The following is a 21,896-nucleotide window of genomic DNA, read 5'->3' on the forward strand; positions in this document are numbered from 1 at the left end:
ATCTAGATTATGTTAATGGTGCTAGTATTTTGAGCTAATAATACACAAGCTGTCATATTAATATTGTTGCTGGCCGAATACTCCAATAATGAAAACAGGTTTCTGGGACTTGATGACAATAGTGAAATCCCTGACATATGCAAGAGTGCATTCGATGTTATCTGTTCACGAATGGAAGAGCGACTAAACTATTCTCCAACTGAACAGGTACCTGTAGATTAAGTTTTATTCAATGCTCAAGATTGAGATTGTCCAGCAATCAAAAGAAAGGAATATCATATGGCCATCTCTAGTTGCATCTCTATCTCACTAGTCTAAATCATTCTCTTTCTTGTTTTCCCTTGTTCTACCTGCATATTGACAGCTCATTTGAAATAACTTGAGCAGGATATGGTACTTTTACACCATGAAGTGGAAGTAGCATATGAGGACGGAAGGCCAAGTGAACGTCATGCAGCAACTCTACTCGAGTTTGGGAAAACAGAAAATGAAAAAATACAAACTGCTATGGCTCGGACAGTAGGCATTCCAGCAGCAATTGGAGCAATGGTATTACTTGCAAACACAAAGTTGGAGTAGAGATGAAATCAACAAATCATGCTTTTTATTATGCATTCATGAATTTATTTGTTTATTCATGGTTGCCTGTTTAAGATTATATTGATGTCTCTTTTTGCGAAGTCATATCTGCTTGTTTAGAAGAAGCAGCACTAAAAGTCTAAAACACATTAAAACATTTCATTAAAAATCAACCAAACTTGATGCATTTCAATTCTTCAGGAAGGATGCCAAGGCCCAAAAAAAATCTCGGCAACTTAAATTTAATTAGAAATGCATTTTTTTTGCAAAATTCGGTTAGGGATGCATCCAATGAGTCAATAAATGAGTGCTCGAAAGAAACAAGCTGAGTCTAGATATATTTGATTGATTGAAATGCAAACTCGGTACAAAATGGCATCCTCTTGTGGAATGTTGATGGCTGATAGACTGAAACAAAATGAAATAGCAAATTGTTTTTGTAAAACTAAAAGTAAATACTACATCAAAACATTTTACATCTTCCACTTCCCAGTTCTAGTGAAAACTAGGGAAAGAGATAGAACTAGAGGGTCTAGTCTTAGGAGTCCGATGTGGCTCCTCTACCTTGCCAAAATGAGTTTGAGGGTAGCAGCCCTTGTGGGGGTCTGAAGATTTAGAAGATCTTCTAGATCTGAAACCACTCTCCAACATCCTGCCATTATATACATGAAATATAATTTTAAGTATAAGACTTATACTTAAATGTTATATTTCATGTATATGTTCTAATGAAGAGAATGAGACGGACTTGAAAAAAGAAATTTAGATAATTTTTTTACGTGTTTGGGCCTCCTTTTTTTATGCAGCCGAGTTTTTGCAAGAGACTCACTAAGTTAATAGTGTAAATACTCGCTGAGCAAAAAAACTCGTAAGTTTTTTAAAACTCGCTAAGTACTCACATGGGTTTAATAACCATTTCACATGAAAGTTTGCAATCATTTTTGAAATAAAGGGGTAAAAACTTTATTGAAAATCAAACACAAGAATTACAAAGAGAACCAAGGCCCCAAGGCTCCAGAAAAGAACCACAAGCCCAACCCAAGATCAGCCAGTTTCATACCCATCCCTGTCCTTAGCAAGAATCTTCTACAGGTCCTGACAATAATCCGAGGAGAGATGCTCCCAACCTTCAACTTTCCAATCACTACCATGTTCCGAGGCCCACTTAGCCAAACAATCTGCTACTCTATTCCACTCACGAGGAATGTGGATGAAATACACCTGCTCCATTGACGAGCTAATATGAAGAATCTGACGAACAATCTCTGCCAACTGCCAATGAATCCCACTCACCTTCTGCTGTGTCAGCAAGTTCACAACAATTTGTGAATCCGATTCATAGATAACCTTCCTTCAACCCAACTCCCAAGCACACTCCAAGGCATAGAGAATTGCAAAACCCTCCATAAAATTATTAGAACGCCGCCCTTTATGAACCGAAAAGAAGAAGACCACCTCCCCCATACGATCCCTACCAACACCACCAACCTCAGCAGGGCCTGGGTTACCCCTAGAGGAGCCATCAGTATTAATCTTGATAAACTCATCCTAAGGAGGCATCCATCTTCCCACCCTTTGACCCTGTTTGCCCTCTCGGGTGAATACTTAAAGCATAAAGTACGTAGTGCAGAATAATGCCATAGATATCAGACAAGTATCAGATATGTTATTCCATTCATAATCAGTGTCGTACACAAGTTACATTCGGAAGTATATAAAGATGCCGAGGGGGTGCGAGCTCCAACCGTCGCACCGCAACTACCACCCCTCGGTTGCCAACTAACCAACACAATTACAACTTAATTAACTAGTTTTATTTCCGTATACAATAATGCGGCTAACATCATCCCCCCCAAAAAGAAAAGTCGTCTCCAGGCGACTTACAACAAAATGGAGAATACATGGAGCTCGCAAAAATCCAGAAGAAAAAAACTAAGGAAGTGCAGAAGGTGTCCCTGATGAGGAAGGTGCCAGTGGTGGTGTAGTAGTGGACGCCAAGCACCCACGGAGCTCATACACCTGCTCCGTCCTCCTCTTGAGATCCCGTTCCACGACCATCTGCCGCTCCATAGCAGTCTTTGCCATATAGGCTGCCTCGAGCACCTCCTTATCCTTCTTGTCCACACTTTCCAGGGCACTGACCAACGGAGTCTCCAATAGCTCCCTCGAAGCCCTCTCCTCTTCCAACTGTATCAGCAAGGCAGACTTCTCTACTACTAAAGTGTCCATCGCTGTCTGGTTCTGTGCCATGGTAACCTCTAGCTCTCGAAGCCTGGTAGCCAGCTCCTCCCGAGCTGTTATTGCTGCCACCCTCAAAGCCTCAACTGTGGTTGCCATCTGTTGTGACCTCCGAAGCTTCAGATAACCTTCATGGAAGGCTTTCTCTACCTCTCTCACCAACGACTGCATTCGGGTCTCGCCAACCCCCTCAGTGAGGCGCCAAGCCTCCAGCATCGCCAGGCTCTCCGTGGCCGGCCACCCAGCACACTCAAAACACCTCTCAAACTCAGCTGGGCATCCAGTGCGGGCAAAGGTCAACAACCTTTCCATCCACTCAACCATGGTTGCATCGGCCTGGAGCGTGGCAGATGACACAAGCCGCTGTGCTCCCAGAGTCATCTCGGTAATAAACTGCTCCAACTCTGCACCCTGCTGACTTCCCACAGGCACCCCCTCTACTCTGTACGGACTGGTTACTACCACCGCAGGGGGTGAGGCAACCCTTTGAACTGCCCTGCTGCTCGAGGAACTCCCTTCCTCGAGATCAATGACATCCAATGAATACATGGTCCGCCCTGGGGATAGAGTGGCCTCTCCCAGTGCCACGGGTGCCATCTGGTAACGGCTCAACTAGTTAGTGAGGTCATCATGAAGAGTGCCTGCTGTCGTCATTGCCTCCTGCATATATCCGGGCAACCCTGGCACATCCTGTCTTGTCACATCTGACATATTGTGCACCATGGAAGCCTCTGGCACATCGTGGGCCATGGAAGTCTCTGCACTCGCCAAGGTCTCCACCCATGGTGGTGTCATCGCTATCGTCACCCGAGGCTGCCCGAAGCTAGGAATTGGTACCGTGGTGACTACACTCACTGTCCCGAAGGACCGCGGCACCGCCAACTGACAAGTCTTCGGTAAGTGGGCTGGTGTAAAGTGGACTTGCACCTGTGATGCTAAAGTAGACCCTACTGTACCTACCGACTCCAATACCCCCTCTTCAGGCAACTAGTCGCCTCTTCTCCCTGTCAGTCGGAAGCTTCCTCCGCTTACCTGGGAGGTGTCTACGGATTCCTCCCTACCACTTTCTGCATCCTTAGCCTCAGACTCTTCTGTGTCGGATTTCGTATCGGACATGGCGGCCTTCTTTCTTTTTGTGCCTAAACGTGCCTCTGTGCCATGTGCCAAGACGTCCAAGTGTGACCAATAGAATATGGGCGGCTAGTCTGGTGCAACACGCCCTTGTGGCTCCAATGGCTGTGAGCCCAGGGTGATCTGCGTGCGGACTGCGTCGAGGAATAATTTGATGGCGTGATGCGGCATGTAGAACTTTTTGTATTGCAGCGTCATGAACTCGTCCATCCTATCCGCCAATAGTGACACCCAATCATATACCACTCCATTGTGCATCTCGTTCATCAACACTATCTGTGCAATGGCTATGTCCGACGTGCGATTGACACCTGTGAGCGACTCTTCACCACCGACAACAGGCATCACCATACTCTCTTGGCGAAAAATTGTTTCTTCACCCCCCGACTCTTGCCTACACTCTTGAGGCTATCTTTTTCTCCCTGGGTAAGGTTATCGCGCAACACCAACTGTAGTAGTGTGGCACGATTTTCTGGGGATATTTTCTATGAAGTGTCTATTTTTTTCCCTTTCACCCCCGGTATGCCAAATACCCTAGTGAACTCGCTTGCCGTGAATGACACTGTTATCCTCTGGTGTTGATAATCAAATACCGACTGGTGGCAATGTCTGTAGAGCTGCCAATCATGGCACGCAAGACCACCTCAAAGTCCTTTATCGAAAAAACTAGCATCTGGACGGCCCAGTGTACCTGTGCCCGGCGAAGGCTTTTCTTTATCAGATCATCCTAAGGTGTCTTTGCCCACCAGTTCCGACAGTCGATTCCATTCAAACCCTCAAACATAATATTATCTGCCGTTATTTCATCTTTGTCCTTTGTTGCCAAGGGTTTGGGACGATGCTTCTTGCTTTTTTGGCTGGTGCTCATACCGAGGCTACCTGGAATATGCACCCCAGATGGCAAAATCCGTTTGCCTGTGTCTGCACTGGTTTCTTTTTGCCCTCCCTGCAACTTGTCTTCTAACGGCTGCAACCGTTTCTGCCAATCTACCTTGTTCTTGTTTATGTCCATTAGTCCTAGATTACTTCTTCAATTCTGATTTTATAACCTTTTTAAAAACAAAAACCCGTCTGCCGCTTTTCAAATAACCCATGGTGCTCCCTTGTGTGGCTGCCGCGGACTTGTGCGGCTTTGTGTAGCTGCTACGGACTTGTGTGGGCTATGCGGACTTTGCGGCGTGTGCAGGCTACGTTTTTGTTTTGTGCTACGCGGTGGGGGTTTTATTTGTGCGGTGTGTGTGGTGTGCGGTGACCACCGCACGGTGGTCCCACCATACGATGGGCCCACTTTCGGTTTTTTTTTTTTTTTAAATTTCGTCCGGTGCGGTCAACATACGGTTTGTTTTTTGTTTTTTTTTAAATTTAGTCTATCAAGCATCCTGATTGGATGGTCCAGGCTCCCTCCGTTCATGGTAAACTTTTAATTTCGACTTGTTGATGGCGTCTGGTATCTCTTCCCCATCCAGCGTCCACAACTTAATTGCCCTGTTGGTATTGACCTCGCGTACCTTGAAGGGCCCTAGCCATCGCACTTTGAAATTCCCAGGTTTGATTTCATTTCTTCCATTGAACTTCAACACCAACTGCCCAGGAGTAAACTTCATTCGCCGAAGATGCTTGTCGTGCCAACCCTTCCATCTTTGCTAGGCTGTTTCTGTCGCCCACTGAGCCATCATCCTTCGTTCATCCAATTTGTTCCATCCTTCGTTCATCCAATTTGTTCTATGTCGCCAAGTCGATTATCGATGGCGATCCGGAAACTCAGCACCATGAATTCAACTGGCACCACGACTTCTTGTCCATACATTACCTGGAAGGGAGTCTATCCAGTAGTTACCTTGTAAGTTGTTCGGTATGCCCAAAGTACTGACGGTAGGCGCTCCTCCCAGTCATCCTTCTCCACTCCGCAAGACTTATAAACCACCGACATGATTATTTTATTGGTCGCCTCAGCTTGCCCGTTTGCCCGCGGATAGTAGGGGCTTGATAAGGAGTGGAAAATTTTGAACTCCGTTGTTAGCAATCTAATTATGTGATTTACAAAATTTCCTCCTCTATCACTCGTCAGTTGGATTGGAATCCCATACCGCATAATGATGTGTTCATAGATGAATTTTGCTGTATTGACTGCTGAATTGTCTGGTAAGGCCCGTGCCTCCACCCATTTGGTCAAGTATTATGTTGCCACTACAATGTATCTGCATCGTCGGGCTCTACTTGGTTTTAATGGTCCGATGAAATCCAATCCCCATCTCTCAAACAGTTCCTGTGCATTCGATGGGTTGAGGGGCATAAAATCCCTCTTTAATGGCCGTCCGACCCGTATCGCAGCTTGTCACCCACTCTCTAGCGTCATTATGTAGTGTCGGCCACCACAATCCTGCCAACAGAACTTTCCTCGCCGTGGTGTCGGGCCCCATGTGTCCACCTGTGGGCCCTTCATGTGCTTCCCTTAGGACGCCTTGAATTTCCTCTTCTAGGACGCATCGCCGTAGGATTTGATCAGGTCCCATTTTATATAAGAGGCCATTAATGAGTTGGAATGTCCTGCTCCTCAGTACCAGTTTCCTTCTTTCTCCTAGTGGCATCTCCCTCGGAAACCGTGATGTCGACAAGTATTCCCCCACACTTGCCTACCAGGCGGGGAGAACCACGATGCGAAATAAATGAGCGTCTGGAAAATCTTCGTTCACTCCTTCGGCTGGTTCTCCTGACTGGATTCTCGACAGCTGGTCAGCTATCACATGGCTTTTCCGAGGTCTTATGATAATGTTAAATGTAAATTCCTATAGCAATAGCAGCCATCGGCTGATTCATCCTTGGATAATTGGCTTGTTTACCAGGTACATTAACGCCTGGTGGTCCACATAAAATGTGAACGGGGTGGCCAGCAAGTAATGTCGAAATTTCTGGACGGAGTACACCATCCCGAGGGCTTCCCTTTCTGTAGTGCTATAATTTTTCTCTGCCTTCGACAGGAGTTTGCTTGCAAAGTAGACTAGGTGATCTAGCCCATGGTCGCCAACCTGCGCCAATGTGGCCCCTATGGCAAAATTGGATGCATCAATGTGTACGTGGAACTCTTTGTCCCAGTCAGGATATGTTAGGATTGGCGCACCCACCAACCGTGACTTCAGTTCTTGGAAGGCCTCCTCCTGAGCTGTCCCCCATGTATACCGTTCACCTTTCCTTGTCAGCTTATCCAGAGGGCAGGATACTTGAGCAAATTTTTTGATAAATCGCCTGTAATACCCTATGTGTCCTAGGAAGGATTTGACTCCCATGACATCTGTCGGTGCCTCCATTTCCACTATCACTCGAATCTTGTTTGGGTCAGTCTTGAGTCCAGCCTTACACACTATGTGTCCTAACAACTTCCCTTGAGGCACCATGAATCTGCATTTTTGGGGGTTGAGTGCTAAGCGAGCTCGCCTGCATCTCTCCATGCATTCGCCAAGTGCGGCCAGATGTGTATCTTGGTTACTATAGATGGACCAGTCGTCAAGGAACGCCCTGAAGTTCCCTACTGACATCTTTTCAAATATGTGAAGGATTATCTGTTGAAATGTCGCTGGTGCGTTGCATAATCCGAACGGCATTCGATTATACACATACACACCATCCTCCACTATGAAGGTGCTTTTTAATTTGTCTTCTTCGGCGATGGATATCTGGTTATACCTAGAAAATCCATCCATGAATGAATAAATTTCATGACTGACCACTTCTTCCAAGATGCTATCCGTAAATGGTATTGGAAATGGGTCTTTTATGGTGACCGCGTTAAGGCATCTGAAATCCATGCAGATTCGGATCTAGTTTGCCTCCTTTTTAAGGGATATCACTATGGGCGACACCCACTCGCTGGTCTGCACTTTAAAAATAATCCCGGCTTCGAGCATATGTTCAATTTCATCATTCACTCTCATCGCATAGTTTTTATTCATTCTGTATGGCCTCTTCCGTACAGGTACGGCCCCAGGCACGAGTGAAATTTGGTGTACGCATAGTTCTGGCGGCACCCCTTTGAGGTCCTTATATGTCCAAGCGAATACATCCTTGTATTCCATGAATATTTTAAATGCAGTGGCTTTCAGGACTGGATTCCAGTTGTCGCCAACCGGGATGTTCCTTAGCTCTGCTTCCGTGCTGAGGTTTGTAGGTTTTACGGACTCTTCGTACCGGATTGGTTTCGTCATGTCAAACCTGTGTGCTAGTACTTCGTTGACTGGGCCATCCCCTTCGGTGTATTCCCCATACGCTGGCGGAAATTCGTTCTCGTCCGGTTCCTCGTCAACCTGCAACATGTTGCACCCATACAGCAACTCGTAGTCCTCCATTTGCTAGTGGAAGAGCCCATTAAGGGAATCAGTCTCGTCCTCGGAACATCCTTGGATTTCCAGGACGCCTTCCTCATTCGGTTCCCTTCCGTACTTTCCTCCGTCAACTCCGCCCTCACTGTCTGATTTCGATTCTGACGCGAGTTCTTCGCTCACAAGTTGTGTTTTCAAGTCGATAATAAATTTTCTCTCAGCTTTCTCCATTGACAATGTGTTACGCTTCTAGTTGTGATTCACTCTGGCTGCCACCAACCACCCTCTACCCAGAATGGCGTCATATCCTTTCTTGGCGAGCGGAATCACCACGAAGTCGAGGACAAATGGTTGTGTCCCGATGGTCACTTGTTGCGCCATGAGCGTTCCAAGGGGTTTGATACCATGTTGATCCGCTCCCAGTAAGTTGAAGGTTGACGGCCATAGTGTCGGCTTGCCAAGCTGCTTCCAGGTTTCTTCTGGAAGCACATTCACTCCCGACCCACCGTCGACAATAGTGTCAGTCAAAATGGTGCCAAGTATTCCCATTTCTACCACCGCCGGGTGTCGGCCACTGTATAGTGTCAGAACCAATGGGTCTATAGGTGTTCTGCCGGAAACATCTGTATTCCGAGTTGCCTGACTATGCGGAGTTACTTGGACCGTACGTAGGAGTGGCGTACGTAATTGCGGCATCATTTTCAGGAGGTCCTTCATCTTCACAGGTACTTCAATCTACAGCATTTGTTTCAGTATATTTTCCTCCGCCTCAGAGCAGGAAGTACTTACCGCTTCTTGGGTGCTCCCTTGTGCCAACATTTTCTCCGCCACTTCAGCCTTGGCCTCCAGCGCCCGCTGCTTCTCCGTGCGAGGGTCCGGGTATGTGGCCTTCTTTGCCCGTGACCGTGTGATTGCCAATACCCGTTCCTCCGTCTTGTCAATGTTGAGCAGGTTCACTCCTGACTTTGGGCAAGTTCCATCATCGTGGTCTCTAGGCCCACACCATTTGCATAGTTTTTGTGGAGTTTCTTCTAAGGTGCATTCCCTGGCAAAGTGGCCCCATTGATTGCAGGCTCGGCACTGGATCATTGGTTGTCCCTTTGCATCATATTGGATCCGGCTCCTATTATTATTATTGGTTTTCCCCCCTCGCCGGTTGTTCCGGTATCTGCCAGATGATGCATTATTGTTGGCGGTTTGCGAAGTTCCGACTGCTAGTTGTTCTTGCGTGAAGAGAACTTGTTGGCTCTTGGTTTTCATATTGTAGGGACATTCCTTTGTCAAATGTCCCGCAATCTGACAAATGTCACAGAAAGCCTTCTTGGGGCAGGACCCCTTGGTGTGTCCGTCACTCCTACAGTTGGTACACCACACGTCGTTTTCTTCAGTCTTACTCGTACTACCCTTCATGGCTTTGAATTCTTTCAGCATTTGTTCCATGTCCTTTTGGAGAGCGTGCACCTTTTTACTCGATTCGCTATTGCTACTACTTTCCCCATCAAAATCTTCATCATCGTCAGATGAATATTTATTACTTTTCTTCTTCTTTGATGTTTTGTATTCGCTCTCTAGGTCCATCACCCTATTATAGGCGTCATCATATGACGTTGGGGGTACAATTTTCATCTTTTTTAGTACGGAGGATTTCAATCCTTCAACGAACAATCGTTTCTTCAATCCCTCTGCTGGTTGGCTTTTCATTTTACCCAGCAATTCCTTCAGCCTCCTACTGTATGCCCGTACTGTCCCCTTGGTACCTTGTTTGGTACTGTATATTTCCGTTACAATTTCATTGTCATCACGGAGCAACCGAAACTCCTCTGTGAATTCCTTCTATAGATTGGCCCACGTGGCCACTTTTTGCTTGTCCACATCAGAGTACCAATCTATGGCAACTCCACGTAACGTGGCTGGGAACTGCTGTACCCAGTCATCCTAGTTTGTCACTCCATTGGCGGACCAAATGGTTTCACATGTACGATAGTGTCGTAAGGGGTCTTCCTTGCCGTCCCCTGTGAACTTTGGCAATTTTTGTTTACTCGCCATCCCGAGTCATCTTCTTGGGGGTGGCTGTGTCTGTGTTTGTGACCCTGCGCTGCTTCCTCCAGTGGCGCCGGTGGTGTGTCCTGCGTGGGCGACTGGAGGTACGGTGTTTTGCCTATCGTGTGTGGCACCTACACCCGTACGGTTGCCCTCCCCTTCGCTCTCACCTGCGCCCACTCCTAGTTCCCATTGGTGATCTTCACTCCGTGGTGTAAGGGATAAGTTTCTAAACTGATCCCAAGTCTCCTCGACTAGATTTCGTCGTAACCTTGTTTCTTCTAGAAACTCTTCGTGGCTCTGCGTCCTACGATGATCTTGCAACACGTAGAAATTTCCGTCGCCTTCTGCACCCTCTGTGACACCTCCTTGGTTCCCCTCGAGCTCCCCTTCGGCCGGTCGTCCTTCGGCAAGTTGCCTCAGCCTCCGTCTACGTTCTACACGTTGCTCCAAAATCAAGGCCCTCTACGCGGCCTCCCACTCGTCCGTTTCTACTTTCTTATTTCTATCTTTATTCAAAAGGTTGGGCATTAATTGCCATACATTTCCATACTTCGCAATACATAAACAAAATTACGTCTTTATTAATTCATTTGTCGGATACAATCTTGTGTCAATGACACTTTTATTTAAATATATAAAGTTCAAGTTTCAATTCCCTCCTGGCCTGGCGCCATCCCGTTCCACTTCCCGTCGGTTGCTGTCTTCGTACTGCTCCAGGATTTGTTGGCATCACTCTTCCTGGGCAATCTCCTCCAGGCGAGCTTGTTGTGCCAGCGATGCTTGTGCAAGTAACCGGGGAAGATGGTTCATCAGCCGATTTACTGTCAGGCTCACCTCCAACGCTGTCCACACGGCACTGGGTGGGATTTACGCCTCCACCGCCTCTCGTCGGACGTAGGTCTGGATGGCTACCTAGAGCAAAATTGAAAATTCTCTTGTTGCCGTATCTTCTCCTGTGTAAAGTTTTGTTCGCACATCGTCGGCCTCTGGGTTTATTTCCCCAACGAGTAGGCCCATCGTGTTCGTGCGCCATCCGCATCTTCCGTTCCTGAGTACGTCTAGGCAACGACGCCAAATGTTTACCCTCTCGGGTGAATAACTTAAAGCACATAGATAAAACACGTAATGCAGGATAATAATGCCATAGATATCAGACAAGTATCAGATATGTTATTCCATTCATAATCAGTGTCGTACACAAGTTACATTTGGAAGTATATAAAGATGTCGAGGGGGTGCGAGCTCCAACCGTCGCACCGCAACTACCACCCCTCAGTTGCCAACTAACCAACACAATTACAACTTAATTAACTAGTTTTATTTCCGTATACAATAATGCGGCTAACAGAACCTTCTTCAAAGTACATCTACCTCTCCTGACACAAGCTGAGGCAGGAGACAACTCTTGCAATTCCAACCTACTCACAATATCTGCCTCATCTCTATTCAGAGGAAAATGCACCTCACATTTAGCTTCCACCGTCTCCCGAATCATAACAATGATTCTATTCCACTTGCTGAACTACCAGTTTGACCTCACGAAAGATCCTCCTGTTCCTCTCGAGCCAAATCTGCCACAGTATGAAATGGGCCCAATGTACCAGATGGTCTAGAGGAAGGAGGAGAAGATAGGAGGTTTGCCCAAACTGCTCCAAAACTCCACCAGAGAATCCGCGTGAACACAAGAATGCTTCCACACCCCCACCAATAGTGCCAAATAAGCATAGAAAAGGGGCATCTGAAGAATAGGTGTGAGGAGTCTTCCTCCCCATTATCGCACAATGCACAAATGGAAGGCCCCATAAATCCCCACTTGCGAATATTGTCCCAAGTTAGGCATCTGTTCAAAACCAAAGTCCAAGCGAAGTAGTTACACTTCGGCCAAGAAAAATTATTCCACACCTGTTTCCACCATAGCACCTCTCTTCCCTCAAATCTTCAGTTCAACAGTTCCCGGTATCCACTAGCTACAGTAAAGACGCCCTTAGGATTCGGAAACCAAGCAAGTCCATCCCTACCCTTGAGTGAACTATAGTGTCTATTCGCCAGAATGCCATGCAACTCAGCACACTCTTCCTCCATCCTAGCAACCGGCCACTCATTAGAAGCCTTCCACCGCTTCATCTCCAGCCGCCCACACCTATACACAGCCTTGAAGTCACTCACCCTAGACCACCCTGCCTCCAAAAACCTTTGGCAAAGATTCCCAAGGTTGGGAAACTGGTCCAAGATGGGGGGGTAACCATCCCAAGAGTCATTCCAGAATAGGACCTCTTCCCCCCTCCTGCAAATCCAAAAGAGACCTTCCTTAATAAGAGAAGCCCCCTTCTTAAGAGTACTCCAAATCGTTGAGCCTTTTCCCTCAAGCAGATATCTTGGAATTTCCTCCATCGGGATCCTGTGCATATATTTGTAGGCCAAAATCCTAGCCCAGCCACGATCCTGCTCAGCACACCACCTCCAGTACAATTTAACTGCCAGAGCCTGCCCAAATAGAATAGACTGCCTTAAACCAAGCCCCCCCGATTGCTTTGGGCTACACACCAAATCCCAATTGATGAGACTCCATTTGGAGGAGGAAAGATTGCCTGCCCATAAGAATTGCCTTGCCAGAGAGTCCAATCCCTTCAAGAACCACTTAGGAGCCACTTGAAGCATACATCGATAAATTGGAAGAGCTTGAACCACCGACTGAATCAGCTGAACCCTCCTAGCAAAGGATAACCATCTATTTGTCCAGTGATCAACCTTCGTGCAAAATTTATCCAAGATACCCTACCAAGATTCTCTAGGAGGGTTACCAAGAGAAATAGGAATACCCAAATAAGTCAAGGGCAAAAAGCCAACTTGGAATCTCAAGATAAGAGCAATCCTCCTTTGAATAGAACTAGGAGTGTTGAAGAAGAGGATAGAAGATTTATCCTCATTGATCAACTGGCCTGAAGATGCAAGATAAACATCCAAAACCTTTCTCAGATTAGTGGCCTCTCTAATTCGAGCAAGTCCCATCAGGGTCATGTCATCAACAAACTGCAAATGAGACTGCAGCTGCAAGTCATTACCCCAACTCCATCCCTGAATAAAACCAAGACCCACATTATGCTTAATCAACCTCCCCAGACCCTCAGCGAGAAGAATGAATAGGTAAGGGGATAGGGGGTCCCCCCGGTGAAGACCCCTAGAAGCACGAAACAACTCAGTATGATCTCCATTGATTAGCACCGAGAAAGAGGTAGACGTAACACGACTCATAACCCATTGGATCCATTCGTCAGCAAAGCCAAACGCCCTGAGAATCTTCTGGAGGAAGGACCAACAAACTCTATCTTAAGCCTTAGCCATATCCAGCTTAATAAACATAGTTTTTTCCTTGGAAGTTGCCATAGAGTGAATGGTCTCCGTAGCAATGACCACCCCGTCCAGGATTTGGCGCCCTTCCACAAATCCACTCTGCTCCTCAGAGATAACATCCCCCAGACACTTTTTCAACCTATCCGCTATCAGCTTAGAGATGATCTTGTAAATCACATTGCAGAGAGATATAGGTCGGAATTGGCCTAACCGGTCAGCCCCATCACACTTGGGGATAAGTGCAATGAAAGTCACATTCAAAGCTTGAAGCATCTGCTTATTCCTCCGGGACTCCTGAACAACTTCCCATAAATCCAGTTTGATAATATCCCAGAAATCTTGAAAGAATTCAACCGGAAACTCGTCTGGTCCAAAAGCCTTTCCCTTTCTCATGTGAAAAACAATCCTCTCTAGTTCTTCCAGCGAAATGGGACCCATAAGCTGCTCATTCATCTCCCTAGTAACTAGAGAAGGGATGCAATCGAGAACTTGATTCTCCTCCACCGATTCCCCATGAGAATCCTCCCTGAAGAGGGATCATAAATAATGTAAAGACTCCCTAGAGATCTTCTGCAAGGATAAAAGCTGCTCACCTCTATCATTGACCAGAACAGGAATGGCATTTCCATGTCTTCTTGCTTTCACTGGGTTGAAGAAGAAGGCAGTGTTCTTATCCCCCTCTTGAAGCCAATCAATACGAGCTCTTTGTTTCCAGTATATTTCCTCCCTAAGCTCCCATTCCTCTAAAGCCTTGATAGCCCTATCTTCCTCCCTAAGCAAGGTTTCAGACAAACCGTGCTCTCTGATGTCGCTAGTGATGCCATTCAACACTATCTGAGCAGCTTTCTTAGCATGAAAAATATTCCCAAAACCCTGACGGTTCCACTGTTTAAGGTAAAACTTAACAAATTGCACCTGCTTGGCAAAAGTGTACGTAGCAGTGCCAAAGGCAGGCCTCCCTTTCCTCCACCACTCCGCTACAAGAGTCTGCAAAGCAAGATCTCGAAGCCACATAAGTTGGAATTTGAATGAAGGAGAGCGGGCGACCCGAGCAGAAGAAGAAACCATCTTTATGGGCCAGTGGTCGGACCCTTTCCAATCAAGAATCTCAGAGCTTGTGGACCACTCCCCACCAATCCAAAAACTAAAAACCAGAAAACGATCCAACCTTTCCGCAATCCAATACTCCCCTACCCTCCTATTGTTCCAGGTGAATAGACCATTACCAGGCTTAATGTCAACAAGATGCAACGATGCTATATTATCCTGAAAAAGGAAAGATGAAGGTTCCAACCGCATAACACCCCCCTTCTTCTCACTCAACTCAAGGATGGCATTGAAATCACCCGCCATAATCCAAGGATGAAAAGGGACCAACCTTTGCATACAAGCAATATGGGACCATAAGTTCTGCTTACCCTGAAGATTAGTGGGGGCATAGATATTAGTAAACAAGATATATTCCCTAGTCTCAAGGCTGGAGACAACCCCGGATAACGAAGATCTGGAGGCCACCCACCAGACAAGGCGAATCCTTAAAGGGTTCCAAAGACAGGCCACCCCTCCCGAGGAACCCACAACCCCAATACACTAACACTAGCATCTCCCCCAAAGCTTTGGCACCAAATCCATCATACTTTCCACAGATAGTTTTGTCTCCTGCAAAAATAGGATATCAGGAGAATGACTCCTTATCAACTCCCGAACAACTTTTTGTCTAGGGCCACTGTTCAAGCCCCTCACATTCCATGATAAAACAATCATTTAGGGGGATTGGAAAAGTGAGAATCACTCAACCAAATTCTCCCCCATCAATTTGATCTTCTCCAAATCCTTTTTTTTGCCAACCTTTGAACTCTTCTCCGTTGATCCTTTCTTAATGTCCTTTTGGTGGAGACCCAAATGTAAGCCCATCTTGTTACTTTTGGCCCCAGCAGATTCCAATTTTTGAGCTGAAGGAGAAACATCCCCCCCAGCCAACTCCACTACAACACTAGGAATGGTCCCCAACTGAGCCACACCTGGCAGATCCATCTCCATTTGCTGGCTCCCAGCAATTTGCAGAGCCTGGGTTGAGTCCCAATTCACACTATCATTGATCAACCCTGATGCACCCTGATCCAAAGGAGTCAGCCCAAGGTTCACCTCCTGCTGGGTGAGGTCGTCCAGGGCTTCAAACCTGTTAAAGGTATCCTCCTCCTGTCTCTCATGTAGGGGCCTCTTTTGTCCCCGATTCTTGTTCTTTGTCTTAACTGGGACAAAACCATCAGTACCCACAACTTCCCCAGTCATGGCGGCTTTTCCTTTGTCAGCCCCATCTATGTTGCGAGTCGGCTGTTAAGGTTGGCGCACCATCGGTTTATACCTAGGACACTTGCGCTGCAAATGACCATACTCATGACACAGACGACACCGAAATGGTGAAGTCTCATAATCCAGCTGTTGAACCCAGGAATAGGAACTCACACACATATCTATAGCATCTGGCAGAGGCTTACTAAGATCAATTTCAACACAAATACAGGCGAAGGTCATTACCCTTCTCCCCAAGGTTTGCAATGAGGCTCCAACTGGCCTCCCAAGCATTGAAGCGAGCATCTGTAGCACATCCTCCCGACAACATTCCACCGGAAAACGCAATAAACGGACCCACACTGGGACCCTATTCGGGAGTTCCTCCGAAGGATTGAACCCTGCATGCCAAGGTTTGATGAACAACCCCACCTGGTTGTAAAATTATGGTCGTCCTTCAAAAACCCTACTTCGATCCTCCATGCAATTGAAGGTAACCATGAAGTAGTTGTTTGCCAGTAACATAATCTCCATTTCCCTTTCCGATGCCCAAGATCTCTGAGCCCAGTTCTCCAAAAACTGCAGAGAAATCCTCATCCCCAAAAACTTGCAGTATAACGAATGTTTTGAAAAGTAATCAACATCTTCTGCTATCATCTCTGGAGGAATACTCAACCTTGGTCTCTCGCTGCACCTCTCCAGGCAGCCATTAATCTTCAATATCCAAGAGCCCCCAGCACTTCCAACCCCGGACTCTGAGGCAAAAAGGTTATTATCAAAGGTCTTTACATTTTGGGGTGGAGATTTCAAACCCACCGCAGCCCGGAAATCCATATTGTGAGGCGCCTTCGAGGCCTCTCCACTAGATCTAGACATTGCACCACACGGAGAGCCCACCTCCCGAAAGGAACTAGGCAAGGGCACCACACCCCCTTGCAAGAACACATACTCTCCCCACTATGGAGATCGAAACCCCCACTGCCCTTCCCCACGAACAGGCTGCGACTCCACAGGAACCCCAAGCCCCTGCCTCCCGCAGCACCTCCCACCACCCGCAGCCACTGCACTACCTTCCACCCCCGCAGCCCCGTAGCTAACCCCTCCCGCAGCAACACCCACACCTGCAGACTCCACCCTCCCGCCACCACACCAGCATGCAGGCTCCACTCACGAGCTAGGGCTGCAATGCCCTAGCCCGCATTCGGTTCCCACCACGCACAGCTCCATCATCGCTTGAAAGTTTGCAATCATTTTGAAAGATAGCATTGTTTTCTAATTGAATGGCATTATGAGCTACTCTTTTCTTCCAAAAAAATATGTTAGAATTGTGTATTACTGCTATAGTATGAAAAACCTAAAGTGAATTGTATATTTTTACAATGTGCCATAAGAATGTTTTGTTGCAGTCAGCTAGCTAATTCAATTCGTTTGAGCTAACTTGCTAATTCAATCTCTCCCTTGTGCAGCTCTTACTTGAGGGGAAAATCAAGTCTACTGGAGTTTTAAGGCCTTTGGAACCAGAAATCTATTTGCCAGGTAAAGTTTAATTAGTTGAAAATATTCTATGAAACTATGCACTATGTGCAAAAGAAAGTCAAAAGTATTCTAAAAATATTCTTCAAACTGAACTGCAACTCACTCATTCTTCAAAGTCAACTTCAATATAGTCATTCTCTAAACTCGTTGACTGAAGAAAAAAAGGGCATATTGCCAAGTATTAACTGGAGAATTTTCCTTCTGCAATTTTTATGTTGCAGCTCTTGAGATCTTAGCAGCATCAGGCATTCACATGAATGAGGAAGTGGAATACATTTGAGAGTTCATCAATAGTGACTATAGCCTCATTATATATCCCAGGCTGATCTATTTCGATTGTTCCCTCTAAAGGGCTTCGGATCTAGTATATTGTAAAGAATTGACAAACTTTGCGTATGCCCACCATTGAGCACAGAATTTTATTATTATTATTATTATGTTTCAACTTGAAAGGAAAATAAAGTATGCCTCAATAGAAGTTGTTAAATATGAGCAATTATTTTATAAGTTAATATTTTTTTTATAATATTATGTAATTAAATGAAGTAAAATATAGATAATTGCATAAATATTCACATTTTCGCTCAGGCTTGAGGTCCTTAGGTAGATTAGAGTCTGTTCCAGTTGAATTCAGTCTAGATCTTAATTGACTATTTATTTTGATTGTTGTACTTGAAATTAGGAAGTTTATGTATGGGAATCTATTTATTTAGGAATATTACATTCTCTGTTGCTCTTTCTATCACCTCCTATAAATTTAGGTTGACATTATACCATGTTATTATTATTTAAATATATGGTTTATCCTCTAAAATCTGTGATTATGGAAGGTTACTTGTTTGGCCAATGCTACACTAGTGACTAACTTCTTTTGGATTTTTTCACATTAATCAAATTACTAAACTAGATCTGATTAATGTACAAAAATCTTCATATTTTACTAGATCTGATTAATGTACAAAAATCTTCATATTTTATAATGTTATCTTCTAGTAACCAAAAAAATCTATAAATTGATGAGTTACCTTCATTAATGATATTGAATTCCCACAATCCATAATTTTGTTGTTGTTGCTTTTGCTTTAAACTATATTTGAGTTTTTTTATCTGATCATGGAGCATGATCAGATAAAAGAGAGCTAAGAGAGGCAAATATAGAGTTACATCATTTGATGATGGATGTTGTATTTGTCAACTTTGTACTTCAAATCTTTTCATGCTACTTGGATCTTTTAGTACAAATTCCTACACTATCATGCTCCCATTTTCCATGTGGCCTTAGAGAATTCCATTTATACTAAACACATCTTCAAGTTCTAACAATATGATATATTACCCAAATTAATGTTCCCATTAATCAAATTATTATAAAAAATATGAAAACAATCTTGCACAAACTCCATAAAATGTGATCATTAACAGGGATGTGTAGGACATGGGAGGACCAAAAGGGGTGATCACTTTTTGCCTTAAAATTAGGAAAAATAAATCTTGGATGAGAATTTGAAGATAAATATGCTCAAAATTTGAAGATGCAACAAGAACAAGAATTAAGAATTAAGAATTATAATGCTCTGAATCTGCTTTCTAAACTGCTATTTTTAAGGGACTCAAATAGGGGGGCAAAAAAAGTGCTCATATTTTTATCAAAAAAACATAACATAGCGCATGGTTTGTTCTCCCTAAAATGTCAACTTTTTTTGAGTATTTTAAAAATTGTATTACAGAGAGAGAAAAAAACATCATATAGTTTATTCTTGGTTGTTTTGCAAATTTTTAATGAATGGGTTAAAAATTAGACCAAAAATATTGCGTATAGGTTTTTGTAAAAATGAATTTTTTAACATAATTGAAACATAGAAAAAATTAAACGGTTAGAAAGCTAAGAGAAAGCTCATCATTATTATGTTATTTTTTACTTGACATAGAAACACTTGCAAACCTAGTTGGGAGCACACTGAGATTGTCATTTTTTTTTCAATATAAAAAAACATATCTTAGTGGCATTGAAATATCAATCCAACCCTTTGGGTTAGATGCCTAAAGAAAATCGAACCCTAAGGGTTAAAAATGCCCAAAGTGGACAATAACACAAGTGCAATATTTTTGTGTACCTTAGGCATTCCCATAACGCAAGCACATTATAACACTAATGCATTATAACACAAGCACATTTTTGTGAAGGAAAATTTATCTCTTCCACTCTCTACCCTCACTTCCTCCCTCTTTCCCTTTCTCTCCCTTCCCAAGGTCTATACACCTACCTTTCTATCTCTACACCTCTCTATTTCATTGTCTCTCTTTCGATAATATCTCTCTAGACCTATCACTCTACCACTCCCTCTTTTCCTCTCTATTTCTTTTAATATCACCTCTCTCTCTCTCTCTCTCTCTCTCTCTCTCTCTCTCTCTCTCTCTCTCTCTCTCACTCACACACACACACATTTCCTTTCTAAATCTCTAGCTCCTCTCTCCATGTATCCTTCCCACCCCACCTCTCTCTACCTCTCTTTCCTACCCTCTTGCCCTCCTTTCTTCTATAACGCCCTGCCATGAGGCCTAGAGGACTTAAACATAATAAACAACAAAAAAAAATTGTATTTTTGTTCTTATAAAAGAATTAAGCCATACAAATGCAAGGAATATCATGATGATACAAGATAAAGATAAGATGAGCATAAAATATCTACACGAGTCCTCAAGGCCCCACAACGATGATACTAAAAAATAACATAACCATACATACAAGATCAAATGAAACTTCTATAAATATGATTACATTGTCCTTTACAAGGTACATGATTCATAATACATTGCCATGAGAATATACATATGATCTTCATTTACATTACAAGGTATCCATAAGGATATAAATCACCATGAGTACAACAATGAAATAAGTACAAATTCTGGAACATGATGTAAGTCTTCAACCTTCTCACGAGCCATCACGATCATGATGCAAGTCGAACCAAAACCCAATGGGTGTGAATAGCACTCCACCCAACCATGTGGCACCATCACGTCCACCCCCTGTGCTAGGAGGTATCAGCCAGACCTAAGAGATGAAGGGAAGAATAAGATGATACAAGGACTCACGTGAGGCTCACAAGGCTACAATCACAAGAGATCCACCAAACAATCAACTTCGAGAGGCCCAAGCAATACACAAAAGGACAAAACCAAGAGAAACCACTAGGTATGCAATTGGGAAGAGTGTTATCACTAGGTTGTCATGAGTTACCTTGGTAGGTCTTTACTAGGTCTCAATCCCCTTCTTGGGTTACCCTGGTGACCTCTCCCGACCCCCAGTCCCCATACAAACCCTAGTGGACCACACCAACCTTTTGAAGGGACAAGATTGGTACGTGGACACCATTTGATGTAGAGCATCATGAAAAACCAAGAACCCCAAATAAAACATGGAGTTCAATCTTCAACACAATATCTTAAATATCAGAGGCATAAACATATTAAAATGTTTCATATTGTCATATTACTTTCATCCAAATCCATTTCAAGTTCATCCAACACTCTTTATCAAGGTACTAAAACATCAAACTCATATACTATATTGATTTCAAGGTAATATATCGCATCTCAATAGTCATACTTCCATGCATGCTACAGGGGTTTATTAATGTTGTCTCAAACATATCCAATCATCTATACCTTTGCAAACCATTAAACATCATTGTTCATTGAAAGAATCCAATTCACTATCATCAAGGTGATTGTCATTCACATGACAATTTTCTATACCTGCACTAAGTCATTAATAACTTCCAAACCCGAAACGATTAGGCCAATCGCTCTAGTGGAGTTTTAGAAAACTTTATTAAGAACAACATAACCAAAATTCATAAAGATCCAACGGTGAAATAAAAAGTTATCATCTTTGCACTGAGACCAATTTTGACTGTCATAAATCTGGAAAATGTATGCTTGCTGCCTACTAGGGCATCATATTTCACAACAAATACTTGACCAAACAAAAACAACACCATACTCAAATGGAATCCCTCTGAGTCTACTTTCAGAATATGCAAGCCATTAATTTTTTCAATGGTGAAATCACAAGATAATTACAAACACTTTCCAACAACTCCATTTAAGATAGCTTAAAACCGGTTTTCACCAAAACCTTCATGACTTTCATAAAACTGAATGAAATCGAGCCAAACCAAAAGAGAAACAAAGGTTCATCACACATATTTCCAATGAAACCATTTAGAGGTCATAAATCTTTAATATGCGTCTATACCATACGCTGCAACATGACTATTTTCAGGAAATTTGGAAGTTGCAATCCATAAAACATCCATAACTTCTTCATTTCTCAATGAAATCACTCCAAACTAAAACAAGAAGGAAGATAATTCAAGACACTATCTAACCATGATAATTATACAT

General features: G+C 44.1%; 1 protein-coding gene across 4 annotated transcripts in view; it reads left to right on the top strand.

Annotated features, from left to right (window-relative positions):
* LOC131050789 (alpha-aminoadipic semialdehyde synthase) overlaps window positions 1–17,975 on the top strand; it is a 293,987-nt gene extending 276,012 nt beyond the window's left edge. For all 4 annotated transcript variants that reach the window (XM_057985051.2, XM_057985052.2, XM_059216164.1 and 1 more), the window contains 4 exons: window positions 99–207; window positions 388–549; window positions 17,414–17,483; window positions 17,705–17,975. In XM_057985051.2, the coding sequence (XP_057841034.2) occupies window positions 99–207; window positions 388–549; window positions 17,414–17,483; window positions 17,705–17,763 (400 nt within the window). In that variant the 3' untranslated portion in view covers window positions 17,764–17,975. The remainder of the gene's footprint in view (window positions 1–98; window positions 208–387; window positions 550–17,413; window positions 17,484–17,704) is intronic.
* Window positions 17,976–21,896: the final 3,921 nt, after the last annotated feature.

The sequence above is a fragment of the Cryptomeria japonica genome, chromosome 2, assembly GCF_030272615.1.
Source record: "Cryptomeria japonica chromosome 2, Sugi_1.0, whole genome shotgun sequence".
In the NCBI taxonomy this organism is placed as follows: domain Eukaryota; kingdom Viridiplantae; phylum Streptophyta; class Pinopsida; order Cupressales; family Cupressaceae; genus Cryptomeria; species Cryptomeria japonica.